We start from the raw sequence: 27,824 nt of genomic DNA, 5'->3' as shown, positions 1-27,824 counted from the left end.
AATATAAGTAGTACTAGATAGGCCTAGAAGCCTAATATAAGGGCAATTAAAACTATTTACAACCATACTACTTATGTTCCGCCAAGGAATCACAAAGCGTATGTTGGGAACCCCGTGACCGAAAAACGACGTCCATTCTTCTTCATTCTTATGCTTGTACAGAATTCGACGTGCAGGGAATGTCCTTACTCCATTAGCCTCAAGGTTTTGTGGCTGATCAACAATTCGCAAACGCTCCATGAGCCAAATCTAAAAAAAAAGAAAATAAAAATGGTTTGCGATTTTACACAAGCAGGTGGCTTGTGCATCAAAAATAGTTGTGCGCGCCAACCGCGCGCAGCGCAGAAGATTGCGCTGGTCATGCCAGCGCAACTTCATGACTTGCGCTGAAATACGACGAAAAAAAACGTACGTGTAATAGGAGTGGACTTCCCATGAAATCGTTTTCGTTAGGGTCTCCCCTAAGGCGATTCAATCATAGAATAGTTTCCGCCAAAGGCAAAGGATTGGGTGAATGACATCCCTCTATTTGCTTTATTATGGACACCATGGAATAATCTCCATACTCTTTGCCTGTCCTAAGCAAACAATTAACAACAAGACAATAACATAAAGCACGAATTTTAAAGCGTTGTTTAGTCATGTTGTCACGAGGGGCGACGAAGTGTTCAATAAATTGGATCAAATTCACACCTTGTTCAGTTCCAATGTTAGTCATATCATTGTCAGACAAACCAAAAAATCTTTGGAATATAGGTTTGGGATCCGGCAAGGTAGGCGCATAGGTCACAGGGAGAGTATTTATAGGGAAGCCTAGCAAGGCCTCAAACTCACCAGGAAGTGGGACAATCTCGTCCCCTTTAAACAAGAAAAGATGATGGTTAGAGTCCCAATGGTTGACGACGGCATGAAGAAAATCAAAATGAATCACTAGTTGCATGTAATTCAATAGAGGGTCTAGGTGGTAAATTTTGAAAGCTAGTTTGTCCTTGGTTAAGAGGGAAGTGACCCATTGCTTCAAGCGTTGTTCAAAGGTTTTCACAATTGTTCAAATAAAAAAAAACAGAGAGAATTTAGAGAGATTAATTCTTTTTAGTTCCTTATGATATTACTAACGAATGAATGCGTGATACTCAAAAGCCTACACGAAACCACGCTTAAATAGACCCAAGATGGGCAAAATTTCGGTAATTTTCGCTCGAAGGATAGTTCACCAGCAGGCATCCGCGCGCAACCAATTTACATGCCCGCGACAGCCGCGCGCAACTCCTTTAGTTGCGCGCGTCTGTTCTGCCGCGGCATGTGAGTTAAGATTATTTCTATATTTTGGACTACATAATGACGGATTCTCACGAGATCTTAAGACAAATCATACGCTTACCTTTTACTAACCCTTGTGTCCTTTTCCTTAATATTTTCTTTTTTTATTTTTCTTTTTTTTTTATCATTTCTTCTTTCCTTTTTCCTATTCTCCTTTGTTTGTTTCTTTTTTGTTATTTTTTCGAAGGGGGTAAGTCGGGAACCCTTCCCTCCCTTGAATTTTTTTTTGTTTTTTTTTTAAAAAAAAAAGTAAAAACAAAAAAAAATATATAAAATAAAAATTGTACACATGGAAACAAAATGACATATATAATATATATACAAAAAACGTGTTACACTGAAAAAAAACATCTGTTTCCTAATCAAAAAAATGTGTGTACAAAGGAGGTGAGGATGCTCGGCGACTCCCAAATGGTTGCTGCACTTCCTGCAAAATCCGAACGAAGATTAATACATAAAATGTGTGATAACTTTGTTAAATGAAAAATAAATATATAATAAAATTACCGCGACCATCCGATGATCACAGCAAGACAAAGTGATGAGAGCTCTACGATAAGCAGCTCGGAAAGCGCGCAAAGTCCTCACCATGCCGTTCACGGTCTCTCGCGGAACCTGTTCAAAATACAAGGACAGTTAGCAAAAAATGTATATGAAAATATATATATATATACATATGCATATGGAACATACCTACTCAACCGTCTCAGGAACAAACGGTATCCCTTCCTCATCCCGCGCTACTGGAAGGATCTAAAAAATTACCGACCCAACGACATCGGTATACGTGATCTCCGCTTTAGGAGGCACCCAACCACCTACACTACAAGAAAATAACCTTTTCGTAGCAATTAATTTAACCTTTAGTATCGATTGTAATTGCAATAAAAAGCTTTCCCAACGAATGGTCATTCGATACAATATCCCCCGTTGCCTTAGCCATTAGTAGTGGTTTTCAATATCGCTGGGGTTGGCCTCAATAATCGATACGAAAAACTACATCCAATCGTGGTGATTATTGTAGCGATTACAATTGCTATAAATGTTTAACTAATTTTCTTCAAAAAAAAAAAAACATGCGTATGATCTTTAGAAGATTCGAACATGCAACCTCAAACTCTTATATTAAATGTTTCACCAATAAGCTATGACATATTTTATAAATTCTTTGTCAAACAATATTTATATATCTAGTGTTGAAAAGGCTTTTCGTATCGATTTTTAGGATTTAGTGGCGATTGTAAATGATACGATTTATCAAAATTATATAAATGTGTAAAAATAGTGTGGATATGTATTATTATGTTTTCCGTATCGATTTTATATGGGAAAACCATGGCGATTGTAAAATGATACGAATTCCTTAATTATTTCACAAACATACTTGCATATTGTAGCGAATGTACAATCGCTACGAAATAATCGTTATGAAAAGAAATTTTTCTTGTAGTGCTAGCTCAACCCGCTAAAAAAAATAAACACAATTAAAGGGTCAAGGTTCTTAAAAAAATAAATATAAATAACAAAAGAGAGTTGAAGTACTAACCGGAACAAAAGCCGGGAAAGGAGTTAGCCTGGATGCAATGAAAGTCGGATACGATGCATCCGGCAGCACCAGCTGCTCCGCTGGATAACCTAGGATCGCCTGAGCTCGATCCTCGGTAGACAGCAAATCCAAACGTAACATCCGGTTCGGAGGATCCATAGGAACCCTGGGCTCCTCAAATGCAGACTACCAGAGAACACGCTCGCCTAAAAACCAAGCGTCTGTCCTCTGGAGGACTGGAAGTCCCTGATAAAGGGCCCAAAAACGGCAACAAATCATGCCAGACCGGATAGCCTCAAGGACTCCGACGATCAAACTCCAAGGATGGAGATCGATCTATAAATACAACCACATGAAAAATCATCAGAAAATAAATAATAAAAAAATCAAATGATGCACATGTAGTTGGAATACTCACTGACGCACGAGTCGCCGAAAGGATCCTTTGGAGAAAGTCGCCGGCTGAAGTGGCTCGTCTCTTCTTAATCGTGACCAATTGATGGCCGATAGGAAAACGAGCAGCCCCAAGCATCATGGGGGCTAAGAAAGGCTGGTACGAGTATCCCCAAGCCTAAAACCGAAAAATGATAAGCTTAAAGGAGAAAAGCAAAAATAATAATTAAAGAAGCTTAAAGTACGTACCTTAAGGATACAACCGTGCCACGTAAGGGAGATCCAAGGCACCTCAGTAGATGCCGCGGAATCCATCACCCGGGTCGCCTTGCCCATAGCTGTAAGCATACGGGCATACGACACCTCCGCCCAACTTAGGTTACTTACTTGCCCCAAATCATTGAGGCGAATAAGTAACCCAATAACAAAACGTTCTCCTCGATCACTCAAGATAGTGACGGAAAGAACGTGAGCAATGTATCTCCAAGCCAGTTGCTCAGGTGTACTCTGTCGATCAAGCTCGTCAACCGACAACTCGTCGGCAAGAACCGAGTACGGACAAGACTGCGCGTACACGTGAAGGGCCGCCGCGAGGCTGTCCCCCACAAGGTCGTGCAGTCTCTCGTATGACCCCTTAACGATATCTATGGCTACGGGCTCGCCTCCAAAAGGAAAACCCGTAATCATAGAGAAATCGAAAGGGGTAACTGTCATCTCTCCCCATGGAAAGTGGAAAGTGTTGGTGGAATCCCACAAAAACTCCAGCAATCTACAGAGAAAAGCTGACGACACAAGTTGACTCGATAAATCCCGAAGAGCCGCCAACTGGGAGCTGATCCCCGAAAGCTCCACAATCTCCTTTGTCACCTCGGGAAAACTCGCAAAACAGGCTCGCAGGTCACCAGAGCCGTATAGACGCATGCTACGCTCACTCTAAGGAAAAAAAAGAAAAAAAAACGGTTATGGTTTAAAAAGAAGAAAAAACAAAGAAAAAAGAGAAAAATAAAGGCGCAAAGAACTCACGAAGCCGCGCCACCCTCTGATCAAGACATGATGGTCTGGGTCCCACTTAAAGACCCTAGGGTCCCAGTTGGTAGGAGCCTCCCAAACCACATCCTCCTGGCGACGTCGATCGGCTGCAACGCGTCACTCATGAACCTCCTCTCGAGGACGGGTCACCCTCTTTCGAGGGCGGACCGCCTCGTCAAGACCCTGTAGAATCTCCTCAGCATCAACAAATGGAGGCGAGTCCATGCTATGATGGATAAAGTTTCTTTATTAGTTTATTTTCTTTCCTAAACTAAGATAATATACGGATTCTAGACTCATTTCGGCATCATAACGGCTGCCGATAGGGAAAAACACGAAAATCGAATGCCACCCATACTTAAGGGCTACGATACCTGCAGTTAAACTCAATAGATGGGGGCTTCTAACACCCATTAAAGCCATCCTATACAAGTTTCAACTAAGCATTCAAGGGATTGTATTTCAAAATCTCAAAGAATCAACTACTCCTAGATGAATAACAGTAATACAAACATGATTATCGTCTACCAAACAATTTTGAGGTTTACAAATGGCAAAAACAAGCTAATAAAATGCTTCGCGCCATTTTTCAAAAATTCAAAATTCGCAAAATATGAATTATGAAAGTAATACTAGTTCCATTACTATAATCTAATTCATAATCAGCAAATGTAACCAAAATGAGCAAGAAAAAGCTATAGATTCGAGCAAAATTCGAAGAAAAAGAACAAGAACGAACTTGAACAAAGAAATGCTCATATAAGGTTCAATACATAACCATTTTTCATGAAAGTTGTTGCAAAACACTCCTTAAATATAGCATAACAACATAGAACAAACAATTTCAAGAATAATGGACCGAATCGAAAACCCCCAAATTCGAAATTTGGGGTTTAGCGATTCGAAAATCGTCCCAATTAAGCCAAAATCAAACAAAATTTAACAAAAGACTTACATTGGATTGTGGAAAATATGAATAAGGGACGAGATCTACTTCCTTTAGCTTCAAAAAACAAGAAAATTCGAGCTTCCTAAAGAGAGAAAGGAACGAAAATGGCCAAGGAAGAAGAAAGAGAGTGCGAAATGAAAATCGCGCTTAGCGATTTCCTTTTGCTGATTTAAATGTCGTGCGAAACTAAATCAGTTGCCGTGACAAACCAATGCAGCTCAGAACGATGCGCGCGCCTGGCCAGCGTGACCCACTGAGTTGCGTGCGGATACTAGTTAATCAAATGACCGGAATCTAGATTTTGATTTGTTTGATCATTTTTCAACGGTTTTTGCTCGTTATTAGACGTAATGGCGTGCAAATTATCTAAATCTTTTAAATTGCTTTGCATTTTGTAGTTTATTTTCTTCTTTGTTAGTTTTTTGCATCATTCTTGTATGCACACCGTGCTTTGTGCCTTCCCTAAGCATACGTATTGAACGTTTTTCGTAAGAGTGTCTTAAGACGTTCCGTGGTGGTGCTTTACGTAAAAGAACCCATAAACAGGTCTGTCATTTTAATGTACTGACATTATAAATGTCCAACTTTTCTTCTTTTTTCACGTCCGAAGCAAAAAGGAAGACGTTGTCATGCAGCGTAAAAATGCAAAAGGCGTATCTTACGATGCAAAATTGTACGGCGTAGGTGTTGCGTAAAATTTTCCTTTAGCCCAAGCTTTGCGAGATATACCTCTCGGAACTAAAAGGTAGAGGATTACTTTAGGCGTTAGCTCATGAGTCGACAGGCGGGCCGAACCATCAGGAACAAACACTTCTTGATTGGAAGCAAATACGGTAGTTAGTGAGCTTACTAGCTTATCGGACAGTTAGGGTGTCCATCCACCCCCCGTATAAAGAAGCGACGAGATGATGTCGCGCCTATGTAGTCACGTGCCCCCAGTCCTGAGACACGTGTACTCATCTTGTGGACAAAACTGCTAAAAGAGTTTTTGACTTTCTTCCCTCTCACTGGATTTGGATATGTGCCTCCAGTCCTGAGACATGTATTTCTATCTTGTAGACATCCGGCTCGAATACCGGACCATTTTGGCTCGAATGCCGAAAACACCTTTTTCATCTTTTTACTTTGTTAAATTCAGGCTAAAGTTTCAATGACATAACGAGGGAATTTAGACAAATGATGACACGATTGAGAGGAAATCATCCCTTTTTATTCTTTTTAAAACCGATCTCTTCTCATGACTTGACATCACCCAGAACACCTTTACTTGTAAAAGCGTTCTACAATTGCAAAGGATCAATCTAGATTCTTTAGCACGTTAAGACTAGGAAAAAACTTTTCCTAGTCTTAGTAGCTACTTGTTTCGAACACTTAGGGAACCAAGGATCATTTCCACATCCTTAACATTTCTTAAAGATTCTCTATTCTTTGAGAACATCGCAGAATTAGTCTCAGATTTATTTCCATGACTACTTTGTTCATCGTCTATTCTAGACTCGATCAAAGTGAGGGCTAAGTGTAGACATCTACTTTTGGCCTACTGTCCCGACAGGAAGTGCAATGATGATAAATAAAACCATCTTCATGTTGGATTGAAGTGAAGAATGCTTATGGATAACTGGTTAAGCCACAAAACACCAAAACTAGCCCAGACCAAAAAAACAAAGCTAAACAAGGTCCAATTAACTAAATCCGATCAATACTAGGCAGCCCGTCCCTAAAACCCAATAATGACGGATTTAGGAGCGCCTAGGTTAAATTTTAATGCTGCCGCAGAAAAATTCGCGCGCATCTCAATCAGTCGCGCTGGGAAGGCGCACACAACTCATTCAGTTGCGCGCGACACTTAGCGGAACCTCTAGAGATGCGCTTGCGGAATATTCATAATTTTATGAAAATATAGAATCGAATCTTACCATAATGCCGCGCGCAAGACACTTAGTTGCGCTGCTTGTAGCAGCGCAACCCAATCACTTGCACTGGGATGCCACGCGCAACTAATCCTATTGCGCGCGAAACCTGCTGCGGCATAATGTTCAAAACCCTAATCCTACCCATTCCCTATAAATAGAGGCTTAATCCGACGATTAAACACACAAAAAAATAACCTAAAACTCTGGTGGAATACTTGTGAACTTGTGCTACTTAACCCTCTTGTCCTAAACACTCACCCCTTGATATTTTGTTACTACGGTGGAGGTTCCCCAACAATAAGGTGTCCATAAGTGTTCTAAACGGAGATCTAGCAAAGAGAAGTGGTAAATTCCCGAGCACTTAGATAAATCATATTTATTTTCTTGTTTAAAAGAACTTTAATTAATTAATTAGTGTTGTTTGATCACCTTAAAAGGACTAATTAATTATTTCCACATAGTACATTGCGTTAAATAAAGATTAGAATTGGATAATTAATTATTGGTTGATCACTTAAGCCAAGGCGAATATTGTTTATTTTCTTGTTCTTTTCACGAAATTGATTAAATAAAGAATAACGACATTGCAATGTAATTCGTACGTGAATTAACGTGTGTAAATACAATCAACTAACTTAGTTTTAGGTATCGCGTTGCATATATTGTTTGGTAATGAAATTGTAAAAAAGGAAGAGCTAGTAAAGGCCGTACTAAGGCTAAAATAGCGATTCTTCCCTAAAAGGAACATTATTTTAATACCTTCGCTCCCGAACTCATTTCTCGTTTATGTAGGCCAATTTGGGCATGGATAAACTTATGATTCGTGCTAATTATTCCATGAACTCCACATGGAAGAAAGGCATGAACGAGGTTTATGAGCTTTCCCAAAACTCATTGGCGACTCCTACTTGTTTCTTATAAAAAAGAGTAATAATAGAATCAATTCTAATTTAATTACCCCCAAACAGTGAGGAATTCAAATCCTAATACACTCTAACAAGTGTAAAGTCCTAGGCGTTTAAACGGCCATGGGCATCTAAGGAAGGTCCCTTTATGATGGGATCACCCTCCTTACAATCTTATTAGCCTAAACAAGATTATTAATTATCTTATTAAGCGTGATTTCAAGTACAAATTCCCTTTAAACCTGCAAGAGATGGCGTGATCAAGCAATAACAATAATATATATCAAGAAACATAATACTAACAATCATCATCATCATAATAATAATACTCTCATAAAAGCATAATAATATTATTAGCAAGATCCTAGGCTTGATACTAACAAGATTAATAACAAATCCTATCATGCATGTCACTAAACACTAAAGATAAAATATTTATCCTTAACATGATACTAACATGATAGAAGAAAATAGGAAGCAACCTAAACATGATACTAGAAAGCAATAAAAGCATCCTTACATGATACTAAGAATTAAAATAATATACGCATGCTTTCTAAAGATATAGAGCAATGAAACAACTTACTTTGTTGCCTCGTATTTCTTTCTATCAAAACAATACAAAAGTTAGTAACTTTAAGGAAAATATTAAATTAAACAATTAATTAAATGATTAAAATAGGGATTTGGGACCAAACCCTCAGAAATTATCAACCTTTCACGTATAGGGTGACGACAACTTAGAGCTTGGCTAGGTGTCTCTAGAACTCGTGAACACGGTATTTTTATTTGAAAAGGCAAGGCTTAGAAAGAGGAAGAAAGATTAAGCTTCTAGCTTGAGAGAGAGAAGAAAATAGAAGATTGTTGATTGTCATCAATGAATAAAAATGGGGAAATACGGCCCTATGTATAAGAAAAATAGCCCGGAAACGATCAGAAAAAGCCGAATTCAACCTAGAATAAAACTACCTCTGTCGCGGCGCGACAACTTTTTCGTGGCGCGCTAGTGTTGTCGTTTCGCGATGGCTCACGTGTTTTCCAAAAAACGTACAGAAACCTTAATCTAATTTAATTAGATTAATTCACGTCCATACTTATCTTTGAAAATGTAGACACCCATTTGTGTCTCCCCAAAACCAAACCCAGTGAAGAGTACCTTTCACGTCGAATCATAATCGAATGAAGCGAAAGTGTGGAAAATCTAGTGTTGCGGAAAGTTTTAATTTTTTTTCTCTTCTCTCTGTTTTTGAAAACTTATTTTAAGAAAACAGCCAATCCAGTTTGGTTGGTCCATGATATGGGTCCGATGGTAGTGTAGTTGGATGGGGCTTGACAAGACCTTTCCAACGATATATTATAAGCCCAATTCTGATGAATATTGAGGAAGTTATGGCCAATTTACTAAACTGGGCCCGGTTTGAGCCTTATATGCGGCCCAATGATCTAGGGGAGGGCCTAATATGATTTATCATTCCTAATGCAATTAGGAATGGTTTTAGTCTTCTAGATTCTTCTAGAAGGTTCTTTTCATTCCTAATTCAATTAGAATTGATAAATTGACTTTTGTTGACTTTTAAGAGTTTTAATTAAAATCAAAGAGCATTTTCGAGGAAAATATACGATTTTATCCTCCTGAACGGCAAAACTTATCTGATTTTCGAAAACGCGTCAAAAAGAGGCCTGGCGCCTGACTTTAGGCATTGGCGCCTGGAACCAGGCTTGGCGCCAGCCATTGGCGCCTGGCGCTAGTGTTGGTGCCTGGCGCCAGTTAGCCAGGGTTGGCGCCAGCTCTGTTTTACGTGCGCTTTCCAGGCTTGGCGCCTGGTGCTAGTTTTGGTGCCTGGCGCCAGTCAGCCAGGGTTGGCGCCAGCTCTGTTTTACGTGCGCCAAGTGCTCTGTTTTGTAATTTTATCTTCTTGGCTGATTTCTCTATAAATAACGTATTAAAAACTCTGTTTTTCAGGGACCTACAATCAGTTTTCATTCGCAATCATTATTCTCTAATTCTCTCTTAATTCATTCATCTCTCTTTCTTTCTTTCTCTTTTTCTAAACTTTGCTTTTTACATACAAAATTCCGCATTCATTAGATCTAGAAACACCTAGCCATATTCGAAGTTGCCTTCGCCCTAGACGTGAAAGGTTTAATATTTGAGGGTTTGGTCCCAAATCTCTCTTTCAATTATTTAATTTGATTGTTTGTTTGTTATTTTCCTTGAAGTTACTAACGTGTGTATTTTGTTATCAGGAAGAGGTACGAGGCATCAAAGTAAGTGCTTTAATTGATTAATTGATATTATGATGTAGAAATCATGTTTATATTGTTATTATGATATTCCTAGTATTATGTCTAGGGTAATTTTAATATTAAATATGATTGTTACGATGCTTCCTATTCTCTTCCTAATATTTATGTTTGTTAGTATCATGTTAGGGTTAAAGATTTGATTTTTATTGCTTAGTGACATGCTAGGGTTTGTTATTAATCTTGTTAGTATCATGCCTAGGATCTTGCTATTATTATGCTTTAATATTAACATGAACATGATTATGATTATAATTGTTATAATTGTTGATGATTATGAATATTATTATTATTATTATTATTATTATTATTATTATTTTGATGATGATTTTATGATGATATTATTATTATTATGATAATGATTGATTATGATTATTATTATCATGATATTTATGTTGTTTGATATATTTATTGTTATTGCTTGATCACACCTTTTACGCAAGTTTAAAGGGAATTGGTACTTGTAATCACGCTTAATAAGATAATTTAATAATCTTGTTAGGGTTAATTTGATTATAATTTCAAGTGATCGCCAATAATAGTTTTAGTTGTGCATTAATATTCAACCAACATAGATAAACAGGTTTAGGGTTAATCGTATTTATTGTATGTTAATTAAAAAGCGCACATGAATACGATCAGAATAAAGTAGAGACCTATTATTAGGGCAGGTTCAATCTCTTTTAGGTTGGATTTGTACCTTCATCCCCGAACCCTTATTTTGTTCTAGACCTTATGGAGTTGACGATCTCTTGGATCGTTAAGGGGTGTAACCTTCACCCTGTGAACGGTTTACAAGTTCCTAAAACTTGTTGGCGGCTCTTTTTCTCTATCTTCTTCCCTTTTGGACGCCACCGTACTTTAGTGTATGATCACAGTGGGGTTCAAGCTAGGGGTTTAACGCTTGAAATCTATTCCCTACAGTTTTTGGCGACTCCGCTGGGGAGGATTTCTATTTTAATTCCTTAATTTGTTTCGGCAATGATTTAGAATGAGTGGATGAGACTCGAAACGTTCTAAGTATTTCATGTGCGTAATTTTGATTAACATTATTGTCATATGCATTAAAGAAAGATCTCATTGGAAAGACCATCCGTAATGAGTTAAAAACATAGGATTTTACACGTAGGAAATTTGAGAAATATCTTTCACAACTAGGACCGAAATAACACCGCGCGAAACTGGAAAATTTTATCGAGCACAGAAAGCTGCCGAGGCATGTGGGAAGTAGCGCCAGAGGCCTGAGCTTGGTGCCTGACTTTTAGCCGTAGCGCCAGACGCCAGCATTGGCGCCTGGCACTACAGCTAAAAGCTGGCGCCAGTCTCTGATTGCTGGCGCCAATTTCCCCCAATACCGAGCCAGAAATATGCGTTCTAATTTCGACCGGTTTTTCGTATTGTTTGCTCGATCCTACTTCCTGATCGAATTTTTTCTCACTTTTCTGAAACCCATATGTGTTCTACATATGGACATAACCCTCTGGGAATTCATGCTCCATCTACCTGATTGAACGCTCCGTGCAACAAAGGGTACATCCGAAAATGTTGAATTCACCAAACCATGGAAGCGAGTTTTTTCTAAAACTCGCGGTGTCCCATCCACTCGCGCCAACCCTTCACGGTTAGGCTTCCACGCGGTGCATCTGGACAATTAACCATGGACCCTCTATTGACTAAACCATATCCCGAACTTTAGAGAACTAGAGCCATGGTTAGGTTGCAAACTCATTGCATCATATTGTGCCTACTTGACTAATTGTGCATTATTTGTTGTGCATATATTCTATGTTTCTCTTAACCGTTTGTTTGACTTGTGTTGAGATTAAATAAATTAATGACTTAAAGAACTTTGCCTAATTAATTAATTAATTAATTTGAGTAAGTAAAGTCTAATATTTTAATCGGAATTGACCTAGTACGACTTTAGGCATACCCCTGTTGATTAATAACACCGAAAACAGTCCCAGATTGAAGCTCCAGTATTGGCGCCAAAATTTGGACTGTAGCGCCACCCTGTGGAGTGTGGCGCCTGGCGACAACTCTGTTTTCTGGCGCCAAACTCCACAGTGCATTGCCAGTCCTGTCGTTTGGCCGACAGTTCGGATTATTGGTCGAGTGTCTAATTAGCCAATTTTCTAATTAATTCGGTTAATTTTCGCTGTCAATCATACCTCGTCGAGTCATTAATTGAGTTTAGTCACATAGTCTAGCCACATGGTCATGACACGAGTCTTAACATGTCACCTACACTCACTAGTCTTAGCACACATTTTGAGTACATCACCATGACCATGTCTTAGGTCCATGCATGAGTCGGTCTTTTCCGTCATTTTAAGTTGGGGGGTATATTCTATTCCTAATTTTTCATATCCCTCCACCTCCATCCAAATCTTCTTTCACATTCTATTCCAATCTTCCTTCACTTCCTCCATCCATTGCATGTTGAATAAAGTTTGAGTCAAATAATGAATATCCCCAAATTCCTTTTCCACAGTACTTGGTCGAGGAGAGAAGGGCGATTAATCAAGGATAATCTCTTTGTTCAAGTCTTACTTTTTGATAAACCGATTCGTCAAAAGAGGAAGGCTAAGAAGATAATGACAACTCAAGAGGAATTCAATGAGCTTAGGAACCAATTGGTTACCGTGACTGAGACACTAAAGCTACTCACACTCAAGATTGATGATCCCGTGAAGCAACAACAAATGAACCTCATGCAAGAAAGCTTGAGCAAGCTATCTAGTGACTACAAATTTCAAGGCATGAGTTCACAAGGGGTCTCGCTGGACAAGGAACTTCTTCCGCATAAGTTCAACGCCACTGACATCCCTAAATTCAAGGCAACTAATAACCCTTATTTTCATCTAAGAGCTTTCGAAACTATAATGAACATTAAGGGTATCGATAAGAAGGTTTTCCCCTCTATGTTTCCACTATCTCTTGAAACCGTTTGCCAACAATGGTTCTTCTCCCTTGACAAAGAGAAAACCTCTACCTGGGAATCGATAGTAAACGCTTTCATTGATAGGTACAAGTGCAATATCCAAGTTGAAACCGACTACAGACAACTTGAGATGCTAAGACAAAAAGAGAATTAAGGTTTTACTTCTTTCTTTAATAAATGGAGGGAAACTTCCGCCAAGATGATTGAGGTCCCCACCGAAAAGGAGTTTGTGAGGATGTTTATCAAGAATCTCCAAGAAAAGTATTCAAAACACTTAAAATATCAACACAACTTGAATACTTTCAAGGCCGTTTATGACATCAGAATTGAGATCGAAGACGACCTCGCAAAGGAAAAAGCTACTAACAATAGTAACCACGGTGGCTGGAAAGGAAAGAAGAACGACAATCCTTCTTCTTCCGAAAATGCCCACTCTAGTAATAATGTTAGTACCTTTGACCATAATGGTGTCTTAGCCATGGACAATCAAGGATCTAAAAGGAAACCCAGGCGACAGTTCACACCCATTGGAATGACCTACGATGTTGCTTTCGACCGTCTCTACGATCGAGGATTAATCAAACCTATTAGCCCTACCGAGGATCCAACACCAGAAAATCGTTCTTCGAGATGGAATACAAACTCCTATTGCAAGTACCATCGAGGAAACGATCATACTACTGATGAATGCTACAGGTTTCAAAATCTCATTCAAGATCTCATAGAAGCAAACAAGATCCCATTGCCTCTAGCTAGCGAGAAGACTGGGTGATGATGAAGCGAATGACACAAGACAAGAGGCGAGCTTCAACGACAAGATTTCGTGACCTCTTTTTTCTATTTCTTTTTCATTCTTTCCTTTCCCCAATAAGTCTAGCATAAGCACCTTTTCCTTTCCCTTAGATTAATTTTGTAGATTCTTTCTTTTCCCTTTTCTTTTAATAAAAATGAGCATTTATTTCCTTATATATGATCATTTCATTATATTGCATTTAAAAAAAAAAAAAAAAAAACCATGTCGAATTGAGCACAAGGTATACCAATGATTTAAGGCACCCCTTGTAGCCAAATTATATTACCTTTCACCCTTCAATTATACATCCTTTTTTGATAAACCACTTTGAGCCTCGTCTAACGATAGACCCTTCTTTTTTCAACCTACATCTACCTAACCTTGGGATGGGATGGCATGCAACTTATGCAATTCTAAAAAGGCTTGAGTGATATAAAAAAATAGCAAAAATAAAAATAAAAACAAAAAATAATAAAAGTGTACAAAAGGGCAAGTGTTCTAATGTCTTTGATATGAAAATATCTTTGATATGAACACGTCTCAGATTGCGTCTCCTATCGAGTGCTCGGTACCGTGCCTGAGAAACATGAATTCCAAGTGAGTGATAGACTGCATGATCGGGATTGCCCACACTTACAAAAATAAAAATAAAAGCTAAAGCAAAAAGAGATAATAAGAGTAGAAACTCAAGCATAAAATTATAAAGATTCAAAAGCAAAGTTGCACACCTTGGGGGCTTATCTAGGGTCTTTAGCCTTTATCCCCTTCTTCTATAACCTTTAGCCTTACCGCGTTACAACCCTTAAAAGACCTTTTTTAGGTATACACACTTGTGCGAGGTTTGGCTAGAGCTACGTTCGACCTGATTCCTAACGGATACGTAGGCAACCTCACATCGAGGTGCGGCCGTAATAAACATGCATTCATATTCACATTCACACACTTGCACCATAATCATATCAAAGGATTTCCTATGCTCATCCCTTTTCACTTAGAGCTAGACTTGGGGGCTTAATCCTTACATTATTAGCTTACCTAGCCTAAGAGTCACTACCATTTGACTCTTTTAACAAATATATTTTTCCACACACTTAGCCCTTGCGGCCTAACTTTAGTGTCACTTTCACACACTACACAGATACATGACCAAATTTTCTCCCCTTAGGAACCCTTTGTCATGGAATCTTAACACAACGCTGATGCATGCCTTGTCACATCACTCATCAGTCATAATTGTCATTGCATCACGAAGTATGAAGTGCTTAGCCTCCGTGCCTAAGTTACCCTAATACTTTCATTGAGTCAACAGTTGAGATAGCATAGGATGGATTAATCCTTGCACCTTGAGAAATAGTATCAAACAACATTTGACTAAGCTCATTCAACATGCACCTTCAAACACTTCGATTCTTTTTCGCGTCTTTCTTTTTCGGGAGAAAGTCGGTACCCTCCACAAAAATGACGGAAATTTTTTGCTTTTTTGCATTTTTCGAGTCGCACGATCACATTACAATGCACACACGAGTCATGTACATATTGAGTCATGTCGTGTCGTATCACTTTGATTTGAGTCTAACACATGTGTTAAACAGTTTGAGTCGAGTCAACCTCGAGTCAGTCAATCACAGCGAGTCAAGTTTATACCTTGAGTCGTGTCAAGTTATTGAGTCAAGCAACATTAAGCCTTAGGTCAACCCTAAGATAATTAAAGATATTGGCAAAGTTCTATAGTCAAAGATAAATACAGGTGCAGCAGAATAGGGAGGACCCTACTCCGATTCCTGGCGTCATAGATATTCAAGCAGCGACAGAGCTCGAAGCCTCTCAGAAAGGTGATTTCGACCTCATACAACAATTTCGGGTTCCTTGGTACGCCAGTTAACCCCTATAAGCAATTTGACATGATTAAGTAGTCAGTTTGATTACAATTGCAATAAGTGATCGACCTGACGAAAGATCGTCTCACTTAGCTTAAGCGCCTAAAACACTGGCTCATTACAATCGGTTCAAAAACAAGCACTTGAACGGCAATTTTTCCAAAAATTGGATTGTCATCCCTAACTGAAAATATTTCCAAAAATGGATTGTCGTGCATCTTCTTCAACGACAATTTTTCCAAGATTGGATTGTCATCTCTGGCAAAGTCTCCAAGCGTAGATTGTCGTGCTCCTTCTTTGTTTGGAAAGTTTTTCCAAGTTCGGATTGTCATACATTCATAGCTGGCAAGTTTTCCGAGATTGGATTGTCATACACCTAGTTCCCTATGGCAAAATTTCCCAAAGGATTGTTATAGGTTTCTATTCATCATAAAGATCGGCAAAGGTTCCTCAACGTGGATTGTCATTCATTTCAATAAGTGGCAAATTTTCCCGAAGTGGATTGTCAGTCGACTCTGTTTTGCAAATGTTCAAAGACGCGAATTGTCAATTGTGGCAATATTTTCCCAAAAGGATTGTCGCATAGAGTTGGCAAATTTCCAAGGTGGATTGCTTTCAAGAGTTATATTCCAAGATGTGGATTGTCGATCGTAGCAAAGTTCTTATGAAAGATTGTTACGAAACATTGGCAACTTTTTCCCAAATTTGGATTTTGGCAAATTTTCCGTAATACGGATTGTCGCTTCATCGTGGAAACATTTCCAAGGATGGATTGTTACGTGGCATTGACAACTTTCCTTAAATCGGATTGTCATACATCATACAAGAGTTGTGTTGGCAACTATTCCCAAATAAATGAGGATTGTCGACATACTGGTTCACAAGCAGCAAAGCGCCGACGTACTGGCATAGCAGCATTAAGAAGCAGTGATCTTTTTGAAGACTATCACAGCGGAAATTCGAACATATCAAAAGAAGCTCTTTGTTCAGAGAAGAGTGAACATCGAAACAACAAGGTGACGTTCCCTAGATTGTGGAGAGTTGTCACAAACAACTGAGGATTGTTTCAAGAGAAGCAATCTTCGATAGTATTCCCTTGGACATAGAATATTATCATAGCGGAGGAGGATCGTTTCAGGCAAAGCAATCTTCTAATTTGGAAGCAGTTACGGGCGTAACAGTTTTCAAGCGGGATGGCGTTCTCTAGCTTGTAGGAAGTCATCAAAACAACAAGGATACAACAACAATCGGTTACTTTCAGAGACGTGTGCTCGACGGTGCAAGATACGTGTTTCTTAACTCTTTTATCTGTTTTAACTAACGCTAGTTTGCAGGTATCGGCGTTACAAGAGTGGTTTAGGATCGCAGAACGTTCTGAATCATTCTCCGTCCCTATCGATACTTTGACTTTTGTTTTTGAAACTTGCGTTTCTCCAAACTTAGTCAAAGTTGGGGCTTCTGTAGACACCCATTTGTGTCTCCCCAAAACCAAACCCAATGATGAGTACCTTTCACGTCGAATCATAATCGAATGAAGCGAAAGTGTGGAAAATCTAGTGTTGCGGAAAGTTTTAATTTCTTTTCTCTTCTCTCTGTTTTTGAAAACTTATTTTAAGAAAACAGCCAATCTAGTTTGGTTGGTCCATGATATGGGTCCGATGGTAGTGTAGTTAAGACCTTTCCAACGATATATTATAAGCCCAACTCCGATGAATATTGAGGAAGTTATGACCAATTTACTAAACTAGGCCCGGTTTGAGCCTTATATGCGGCCCAATGATCTAGGGGAGGGCCTAATATGATTTATCATTCCTAATGCAATTAGGAATGGTTTTAGTCTTCTAGAAGGTTCTTTTCATTCCTAATTCAATTAGCATTGATAAATTGACTTTTCAGAGTTTTAATTAAAATCAAAGAGCATTTTCGAGGAAAATATACGATTTTATCCACCTGAACGGCAAAACTTATCTGATTTTCAAAAACGCGTCAAAAACAGGCCTGGTGCCTGACTCTAGGCATTGGCGCCTGGCGCTAGTGTTGGTGCCTGGCGCCAGTTAGCCAGGGTTGGCGCCAACTCTGTTTTACGTGCGCCAAGTGCTCTGTTTTGTAATTTTATCTTTTTGGCTGATTTCTCTATAAATAACGTATTAAAAACTCCGTTTTCAGGGACTTACAATCAGTTTTCATTCGCAGTCATTAATTCTCTAATTCTCTCTTAATTCATTCATCTCCCTATCTTTCTTTCTCTTTTTCTAAACTTTGCTTTTTACATACAAAATTCCGCATTCATTAGATCTAGAAACACCTAGCCATATTCGAAGTTGCCTTCGCCCTAGACGTAAAAGGTTTAATTTCTGAGGGTTTGGTCCCAAATCTCTCTTTCAATTATTTAATTTGATTGTTTGTTTATTATTTTCCTTTAAGTTACTAACGTGTGTATTTTGTTATTAGAAAGAGGTACGAGGCATCAAAGTAAGTGCTTTAATTGATTAATTGATATTATGATGTAGAAATCATGTTTATATTGTTATTATGATATTCCTAGTTTTATGTCTAGGGTAATTTTAATATTAAATATGATTGTTACGATGCTTCCTATTCTCTTTCTAATATTTATGTTTGTTAGTATCATGTTAGGGTTAAAGATTTGATTTTTATTGCTTAGTGACATGCTAGGGTTTGTTATTAATCTTGTTAGTATCATGCCTAGGATCTTGCTATTATTATGCTTTAATATTAACATGAACATGATTATGATTATAATTGTTATAATTGTTGATGATTATGAATATTATTATTATTATTATTTTGATGATGATTTTATGATGATATTATTATTATTATGATAATGATTGATTATGATTATTATTATCATGATATTTATGTTGTTTGATATATTTATTGTTATTGCTTGATCATTTAATAATCACGCTTAATAAGATAATTTAATAATCTTGTTAGGGTTAATTTGATTATAATTTCAAGTGATCGCCAATAATAGTTTTATTTGTGCATTAATATTCAACCAACATAGATAAACAGGTTTAGGGTTAATTGTATTGATTGTATGTTAATTAAAAAGCGCACATGAATACGATCAGAATAAAGTAGAGGCCTATTATTAGGGCAGGTTCAATCTCTTTTAGGTTGGATTTGTACCTTCATCCTCGAACCCTTATTTGGTTCTAGACCTTATGGAGTTGACGATCTCTTGGATCGTTAAGGGGTGTAACCTTCACCCTTTGAACGATTTACAAGTTCCTAAAACTTGTTGGCGACTCTTTTGCTCTATCTTCTTCCCTTTTGGACGCCACCGTACTTTAGTGTATGATCACAGTGGGGTTCAAGCTAGGCGTTTAACGGTTGAAATTTATTCCCCACAGAAAATCAGATGTTATCTCTTTGAAACACTTAGTTTAATTGGAATAGAGTTCTTTATTATCTAAAACATATAATTATTATTCCTAATCCCATTAGAATTCAAAATAACCTTTTAGATTATTTTAGAAAATTAAAATCAATCCTAATAACTTTAGGAATATTAATTAATGGGTCATCCACTAGATCATTGGGCCATATAAAACCATTTCAAGCCCAACACTACTACATTTTTGACCAAGTGCAACGGCTAATGACAGGCTAATGCAACGCCATTTGTATTGTCGTTGCAATAAAGTAGGCTAATGCGACGGATCTTTCTTTTTAACTTCACTAAGTAGAGCTAATACAACGACTGTTGAGAACCGTGGCGTTAGATCAATTAATGTGACGGGTAAATGGCTACTGCAACGACACACCCAAAAAAAATTAACGCGCTGAAAATTCCCTATAAATTTTTTCCCAAAATTTAGAACGCCTTATACTCTGATCCAGCCCTTATAACCCTTATAATCTAGAAATGGCGCAACCACCACCTGCACCACCACCGTGGTCATACACCGACCTCTTTGGCGACCCAATCTACGATTTAACCCAGATCTTCAAGATTTCATTTTCATTCATCGATGATAATCTAGTTTAGATTAATTTATTGTGTATGAATCTGATTTATTCGACATATGTTTAGATTGATTTGTTTGATTTTTTGTTGCTTGAAATGTTAGTTTATAATTTTGAGTTTATTGTGAAATTTGCATTTTAAAAACTCCAAATCAGTACTATTTTATGCGCTTTTTGTTTTTTTGATCTGATGAGTAGTCGATTTTTTCATTTTAATGCTGATTATTAGCTTAGTTTGTTGGCTTTTGAGGTTGATATCAATTGTTATCTAGGGTTTATGAAACATCTGTTTGTAATCTGTAAGATTTGCTAGCTTTTGAGGTTCATATTAATTGTTATCTAGGGTTTATGAAACATCTATTTGTAATCTGTAATCTTTGATAGTGATTTTAGTTTAGTATATTGGAATTGTTGCCGTCACACTCAGATTTATCAAAATTTGGGCATTGAAAGATAACTTAAGCGTATAAAACAAAATTGTGAATTTGCTTCATTTACTGGTATAAGCAATGAGTGAATTGAATGCTTGGAACTTTGTATAGTGTCAAAATTTGAAGGTGTTAAAGTTGCTTTTTTTTTGTTTTAATTGTGGTATTTATTGGTCTAGAATGTGAGATGATTATGCTTAGCTTTTGCTTAACAAATTTTTGACTTATACCTGTTTATGTAAACAGGCCAAGAGAACCAAGAAGGTTGGTATTGTCGAAAAATACGGTGAGTATTTTCAATTTTGTTTGAATGTAATCTTATTGTATTTCAATTATGTTACATTGCATGAAGTAATTCTTAGATTATGAATAGAAGGAATGACATGATTTTTAATGGAAAAGACACTTACCACCCTGTGATTATTGAGCGAGTTTACATACTTGCCTCTGATTGTGGCCTCTATGAACGAAAGATTTATGGTGGTGCCAAGACAGCTACCTGTAGAAGCTTGAAGAAATGGGTTCTCCCACCCGAGGGAACGAATAAACTCAACTGCGATGCCTCGCTGAACGTTGAGGGGTGGGTGGGGCTTGGTGTTGTTGCAAGAGATTGGCAGGGGGAGGTGTTGTTCGCTACTTCCAGGCGCACCAGAGCTTACTGTCCCCCTGTTATGGCAGAATGCAAAGCTGCTGCAATGGCAGTCAGATTAGCCAAACGCTTTGGCTTGAAGGATGTTATTCTAGAAGCAAACTGTCAAGTCCTTATCTCCAGATTATCAAAGGCCTCAGTTTACCTCACTGATCTTGATGCTATTTTAGATGATATATTGTCTTCTTGTGTTGATTTTAATTCTGTTTTGTGGTTCCATGTTGAGCGAGATGGGAATATTGTTACCCATAACTTAGCTTGTTTTGCCTTACGATTTTGAACAAGTTTGGGAGAACCTTTGTCCCATTACGGGTATTTTTTTTTTAAAGGTAATGAATTATGACAATAATATGATTGATTTAGGTTGTTTAGTGCTGATTATGTTCATAGAAATCATTCTTCAAGACTGCATATGATAATCTTTGTTTTAAACAGCTTTGTATATGATTAGAGATGGGTAATTTGAAGTTCAATACATGTGGTATCAGCCATCAGGATTTTATTTTTGTTTGCTGTTATGTTGGGTTAGTATAATGAAAGTGTATGTATGGGTGTATCTCAATTGATGCTTATTGTTGCATTGTTCAGGTACCATTTATGGTGCTAGTCTGCGTAAGCAAATTAAGGAGATGGAAGTAAGTCAGCACAACAAGTTCTTCTGCAAGTTCTGAATATGGGGAAGAAAGGAGCATAACCCCTAGCCTGGAAAGCAGAATGCCTTAATTGATCGTATCACAGCAAGACTTGATAAGACACGACACAAATATTTAATTTTGATACTTTTTTCATAGTTTAATTAGAGACATATTGTATAATTTTGTAATTTTCCCTAAGGGTAACAAACTAACAATGTACATGTCTACAATTTATATTAATAAAGTTTGGATTTGATTATTATTATTATTATTATTGTTATTATTATTATTATTATTATTAATTCTTGTTGAAAATTATTATAATTATTGTTATAGCCGTTGCGTTAGCACTTTGGCCGTTGTGTTAGCTACATATTACCATCGCATTAGTTAAATATAACTACTGCAACGGCCATAAGGGTGCCGTGGCATTAGATGTTAGCTATTGCAACGGCTATAAGCTTGCCGTTGTGTTAGGTAATTTTACCGTTGCATTAGACCTACTGCAACGCCAGCAGATGCTACGGTACATGGCCGTTGCAATAGGCCTAATGCCACGGATTTTGACGCCTAATGCAACAGATTTGAGGGTTACAATAGGTTAAAAACAATACTACATTTTTGACCAAATGCAACGGCTAATGATTGGCTAATGCAACGCCATTTGTATTGCCGTTGCAATAGATTAGGCTAATGCGACGGATCTTTCTTTTTAACTTCACTAAGTAGAGCTCATACAACGGCTGTTGAGAACCTGGCGTTAGATCAATTAATGTGATGGGTAAATGGCTACTGCAACGACACACCCAAAAAAAAATTAACGCGCTGAAAATTCCCTATAAATTTTTTCCCAAAATTTAGAACGCCTTATACTCTGATCCAGCCCTTATACCCCTTTTTATTACTATTCCTTTTTTCTTTTCAGGTTCTTCAAAAAAAAAAAAAAAAACCCCAGAATTGCTCTCTGCCCCTCTCTTTCTCCTCAAAATCTATGGCTATTCTATACAATTACGAAGAACTCTATCCTCAACAACCACCGTAGAAGAATCGACTCTAAAACCGTAATCTTCAACTCTCGATCCTTTTAGTTTGCTAGGATTTCTTCAATCATCCATTGATTTCGTCACCAAAGAGACGGATTTTTTCGGCGAAACTCTGAGAAAGGAGGTTGTTTGTTCACTTGAGAATGTGTGGGAGATGCTTCAGGTAAAGGTAGATGAGAAGGAGTACATTTTTATCGTAGTTGTTGCATCTGCTTTAAAACCCAGATCTTAAAATCACCAACAATGGCGTCGGCTAATATAGAAATGGTGCAACCACCACTTGCACCACCACCGTGGTCATACACCGACCTCTTTGGCGACCCAATCTACGATTTAACCCAGATCTTCAAGATTTCATTTTCATTCATCGATGATAATCTAGTTTAGATTAATTTATTGTGTATGAATCTGATTTATTCGACATATGTTTAGATTGATTTTTTTGATTTTTTTGTTGCTTGAAATGTTAGTTTATAATTTTGAGTTTATTGTGAAATTTGCATTTTAAAAACTCCGAATCAGTACTATTTTATGCGCTTTTTGTTTTTATGATCTGATGAGTAGTCGATTTTTTCATTTTAATGCTGATTATTAGCTTAGTTTGTTGGCTTTTGAGGTTGATATCAATTGTTATCTAGGGTTTATGAAACATCTGTTTGTAATCTGTAAGATTTGCTAGCTTTTGAGGTTCATATTAATTGTTATCTAGGGTTTATGAAACATCTATTTGTAATCTGTAATCTTTGATAGTGATTTTAGTTTAGTATATTGGAATTGTTGCCGTCACACTCAGATTTATCAAAATTTGGGCATTGAAAGATAACTTAAGCGTATAAAATAAAATTGTGAATTTGCTTCATTTACTGGTATAAGCAATGAGTGAATTGAATGCTTGGAACTTTGTATAGTGTCAAAATTTGAAGGTGTTAAAGTTGCTTTTTTTTTTTGTTTTAATTGTGGTATTTATTGGTCTAGAATGTGCGATGATTATGCTTAGCTTTTGCTTAACAAATTTTTAACTTACACCTGTTTATGTAAACAGGCCAAGAGAACCAAGAAGGTTGGTATTGTTGAAAAATACGGTGAGTATTTTCAATTTTGTTTGAATGTAATCTTATTGTATTTCAATTATGTTACATCGCATGAAGTAATTCTTAGATTATGAATAGAAGGAATGACATGATTTTTAATGGAAAAGACACTTACCACCCTGTGATTATTGAGCGAGTTTACATACTTGCCTCTGATTGTGGCCTCTATGAACGAAAGATTTATGGTGGTGCCAAGACAGCTACCTGTAGAAGCTTGAAGAAATGGGTTCTCCCACCCGAGGGAACGAATAAACTCAACTGCGATGTCTCGCTGAACGTTGACGGGTGGGTGGGGCTTGGTGTTGTTGCAATAGACTGGCAGGGGGAGGTGTTGTTCGCTGCTTCCAGGCGCACCAGAGCTTATTGTCCCCCTGTTATGGCAGAATGCAAAGCTGCTGTAATGGCAGTCAGATTAGCCAAACGCTTTGGCTTGAAGGATGTTATTCTAGAAGCAAACTGTCAAGTCCTTATCTCCAGATTATCAAAGGCCTCGGTTTACCTCACTGATCTTGATGCTATTTTAGATGATATATTGTCTTCTTGTGTTGATTTTAATTCTGTTTTGTGGTTCCATGTTGAGCGAGATGGGAATATTGTTACCCATAACTTAGCTTGTTTTGCCTTACGATTTTGAACAAGTTTGGGAGAACCTTTGTCCCATTACGGGTATTTTTTTTTTAAAGGTAATGAATTATGACCATAATATGATTGATTTAGGTTGTTTAGTGCTGATTATGTTCATAGAAATCATTCTTCATGACTGCATATGATAATCTTTGTTTTAAACAGCTTTGTATATGATTAGAGATGGGTAATTTGAAGTTCAATACATGTGGTATCAGCCATCAGGATTTTATTTTTGTTTGCTGTTATGTTGGGTTAGTAGAATGAAAGTGTATGTATGGGTGTATCTCAATCGATGCTTATTGTTGCATTGTTCAGGTACCCTTTATGGTGCTAGTCTGCGTAAGCAAATTAAGGAGATGGAAGTAAGTCAGCACAGCAAGTACTTCTGCAAGTTCTGAATATGGGGAAGAAAGGAGCATAACCCCTAGCCTGGATAGCAGAATGCCTGAATTGACCGTATCACAACAAGACTTGATAAGACACGACACAAACATTTAATTTTGATACTTTTTTCCATAGTTTAATTAGAGACATATTGTGTAATTTTGTAATTTTCCCTAACGGTAACAAACTAACAATGTACAAGTCTACAATTTATATTAATAAAGTTTGGATTTGATTGTTATTATTATTATTATTGTTATTGTTATTATTATTATTAGGAAAAATACACTTTAATAATCCCAACAATTGGCGATTTACCTACAATAGTCCCAACTAACGATTATTCTACAATAATCCTAACTATGCACCCAATTTTCCTCCAATAGTCCCAAAAACCGGTTACCTGTTGAAATGGTAAAATTTTTTTTTTCTTTTTTAAACGCCACATGTCAACATATGATTGGCTTATTTTACAAAAAAATAAAATAAAAATATCAAAAATAATCTCAGCCACCCCTCCTCCCTTCAACCACCTTACACCCACCACGAAACCCTAGGCCATGGAAGCTCCACCCTAATTCATCTCCCAACACCGTGGCTCCGCCGTCGCCCACCATCGCCTGCCCCTTCCGACCAATCGCAGCCTCACACTACTTCTACCACTCCCCTTCCTTCTTCCTCCTCCAACCTCAAAAACCACCAGTCACCCAAAATCGCAAACCCACCCCACCAAGGCACCAACAACCCTCCCAACCCCTAAAACCACCAGCTACGATCCACCCCCACACCAACCCCTTATTGCTCGCCTCTCGATCCTTCCGATTTCAGACGAATTTGGGGACTTTCTCAGCATTAATCTCGATTATTTTGGTGCGATTTAGGGTTGCTGGTGGTTTCACGGGCAAGGTTTCGGGGGTACGGCTGGTGGTGGTTTCACGAGGGGGCTGTGGTGCGGCTGGTGGTGGTTTCAAGGGGGGCTATTGGTGGTTTCACGGGCAAGGGTTTCACGGGAACGTGCTGGTGGTGCGATTTAGGTTTTTTGGCCGATTTCGGGGGTGCGGCTGGTCGTGGGAGTTGTTTCCGGCTTGGGTGGCTGGAGAAGGTGGTGTTTTACGGTTGGGCGGCAGGAGGTGGAGGTGGTGGTTGGGCGGAAAGAGGTGGAGGTGGTGGTTTGGGTTGGCTGCCAGAATTTTTATTTTGGTTTTCTTTTTATTTTGTTGTTTTTTTTTTTTATTTTTTTTGGAACCACTCACACGCTGACACGTGTCAAATAACCTACAATAATAGGTTGTTGACTAATGTTGACCGGTTTGGGACTGCTAGAGGAAAATTGATCTAATAGTTAGGATTATTGTAGAATAATCATTAGTTGGGACTATTGTAGGTAAATCGCCCATAGTTGGGATTATTAAAGTGTATTTTTCCTTATTATTATTATTAATTCTTGTTGAAAATTATTGTAATTATTGTTATAGCCGTTGCGTTAGCACTTTGGCCGTTGTGTTAGCTACATATTACCATCGCATTAGCTAAATATAGCTAGTGCAACGGCCATAAGGGTGCCGTGGCATTAGATGTTAGCTATTTTAACGGCTATAAGCTTGTCGTTGTGTTAGGTAATTTTACCGTTGCATTAGACCTACTGCAACGCCAGCAGATGCTACGGTACATGGCTGTTGCAATAGGCCTAATGCCACGGATTTTGACGCCTAATGCAACGGATTTGAGGGTTGCAATTGGTTAAAAATGTAGTAGTGAAATGTAGTAGTGCAATTTAGTATTTTGGCCATAACTTCCTCATTATTAATCGAAATTTGGCTTATATTATATCGTAGGAAAGGTCTTTTCGAGCCCAATCGAACTACACTATTATTGGACCCTAATAATGGACCAAACTAAATTGGACTAGACATTTTCATAAATAGAGTACGTGTTTGAAAACAGAAAGAAAGATATTTTTATTAAAACAACCGCATCACAAGAATTTTCACACTCTTACTTCTCTCGATGACGTGAAAGGTATTCATCATTGGGTTTGGTTTTAGGTAGACACAATTAGGTTTCTACAGAAGCCCCCACTTTGACTGATTTTGGAGAAACTCATGTTTCAAAAACAAAAGTCAAAGTATCGATAGGGACAGAGAATGATTGAGAACGTTATGCGATCCTAAATCATTATTGTAACGTCGATACTTGAAAACTAGCGTTAGTTAAATAGATTAAGAAACGCGTATCTTGCACCGTTGAGTACACTTCTCTAGAGTAACCGTTTTTATTACTGTATTTTTGTTGTGATGACCTCCACAAGTTAGGGGACATCACTTGAAGACTGATTTTCTTGAAGCTGTCTTCAATTTTTTGCTGTGATAGTCCTGCATATCCTAAGGGATACCATCGAAGATTTCTCTGCTTGTAGCGACCTTCAGTTGTTTGTGACAACCCTCCATATGCTAGGGAACTTTGTCGAGGACCATTCTACTTGTAATGATCCTCAGTTTTGTTGTTGTGGAGATACCTTGCCACTGTTTATGCTCACTCATCTCTGAACAATGGAGCTTCAAATGAAATGTTACGCATATCTAAACAAAAAAGCTTGATAGGATGCCCACGCGTCTCTAAGCAAAAGAGCTTGATTGAAATGTCCACACGTCTCTGAACAAAAGATCTTTTGATGAGAGATGTTCACTAGTCTATGAATAAAAGAGCTTTGAATGACAAAATGTTTATTGAGATCGTTCAGTTTTGGCCGTGAACAGGAGCTTTGCTGAATGGTTGTTTCCTATAAAATCATAAGATTGCCAAAAGACTTTGCTAGTGTTTTTCTTAGGGTTGACCTAATACTTGGTGTGCTTGACATTATAATTGCTTTGACTAGAGGTTGACTCAATGTGATTGACTGACTTGAGGTTGACTCCATGTGTTTTGACACGTGTGTGTAGACTCAACTCGATGTGATGTCACATGACATGACTTAGCGTACATGACTCGCGTGTAC

The 27,824-nt window shown here is 37.8% G+C and overlaps 2 protein-coding genes across 2 annotated transcripts in view; both read left to right on the top strand.

Annotated features, from left to right (window-relative positions):
* LOC145625172 (uncharacterized) overlaps window positions 1-21,329 on the top strand; it is a 44,162-nt gene extending 22,833 nt beyond the window's left edge. The window contains exons 2-3 of the mRNA XM_081678247.1: window positions 20,647-20,664; window positions 20,763-21,329. Coding sequence (XP_081534373.1) covers window positions 20,647-20,664; window positions 20,763-21,329 — 585 coding nt within the window. The remainder of the gene's footprint in view (window positions 1-20,646; window positions 20,665-20,762) is intronic.
* A 173-nt stretch (window positions 21,330-21,502) lies between these two features.
* Window positions 21,503-24,452, top strand: LOC145625171 (uncharacterized). The gene is made up of 4 exons (XM_081678246.1): window positions 21,503-21,530; window positions 21,638-21,684; window positions 23,770-23,787; window positions 23,886-24,452. The coding sequence occupies exons 1-4, from the start codon at window positions 21,503-21,505 to the stop codon at window positions 24,450-24,452; spliced, it is 660 nt and encodes a 219-aa protein (XP_081534372.1).
* Window positions 24,453-27,824: the final 3,372 nt, after the last annotated feature.

This window comes from Chenopodium album, chromosome 3 (assembly GCF_948465745.1).
Source record: "Chenopodium album chromosome 3, dcCheAlbu1.1, whole genome shotgun sequence".
NCBI classification, from domain to species: domain Eukaryota; kingdom Viridiplantae; phylum Streptophyta; class Magnoliopsida; order Caryophyllales; family Amaranthaceae; genus Chenopodium; species Chenopodium album.
This window is presented reverse-complemented; position numbering and strand designations above follow the sequence as displayed.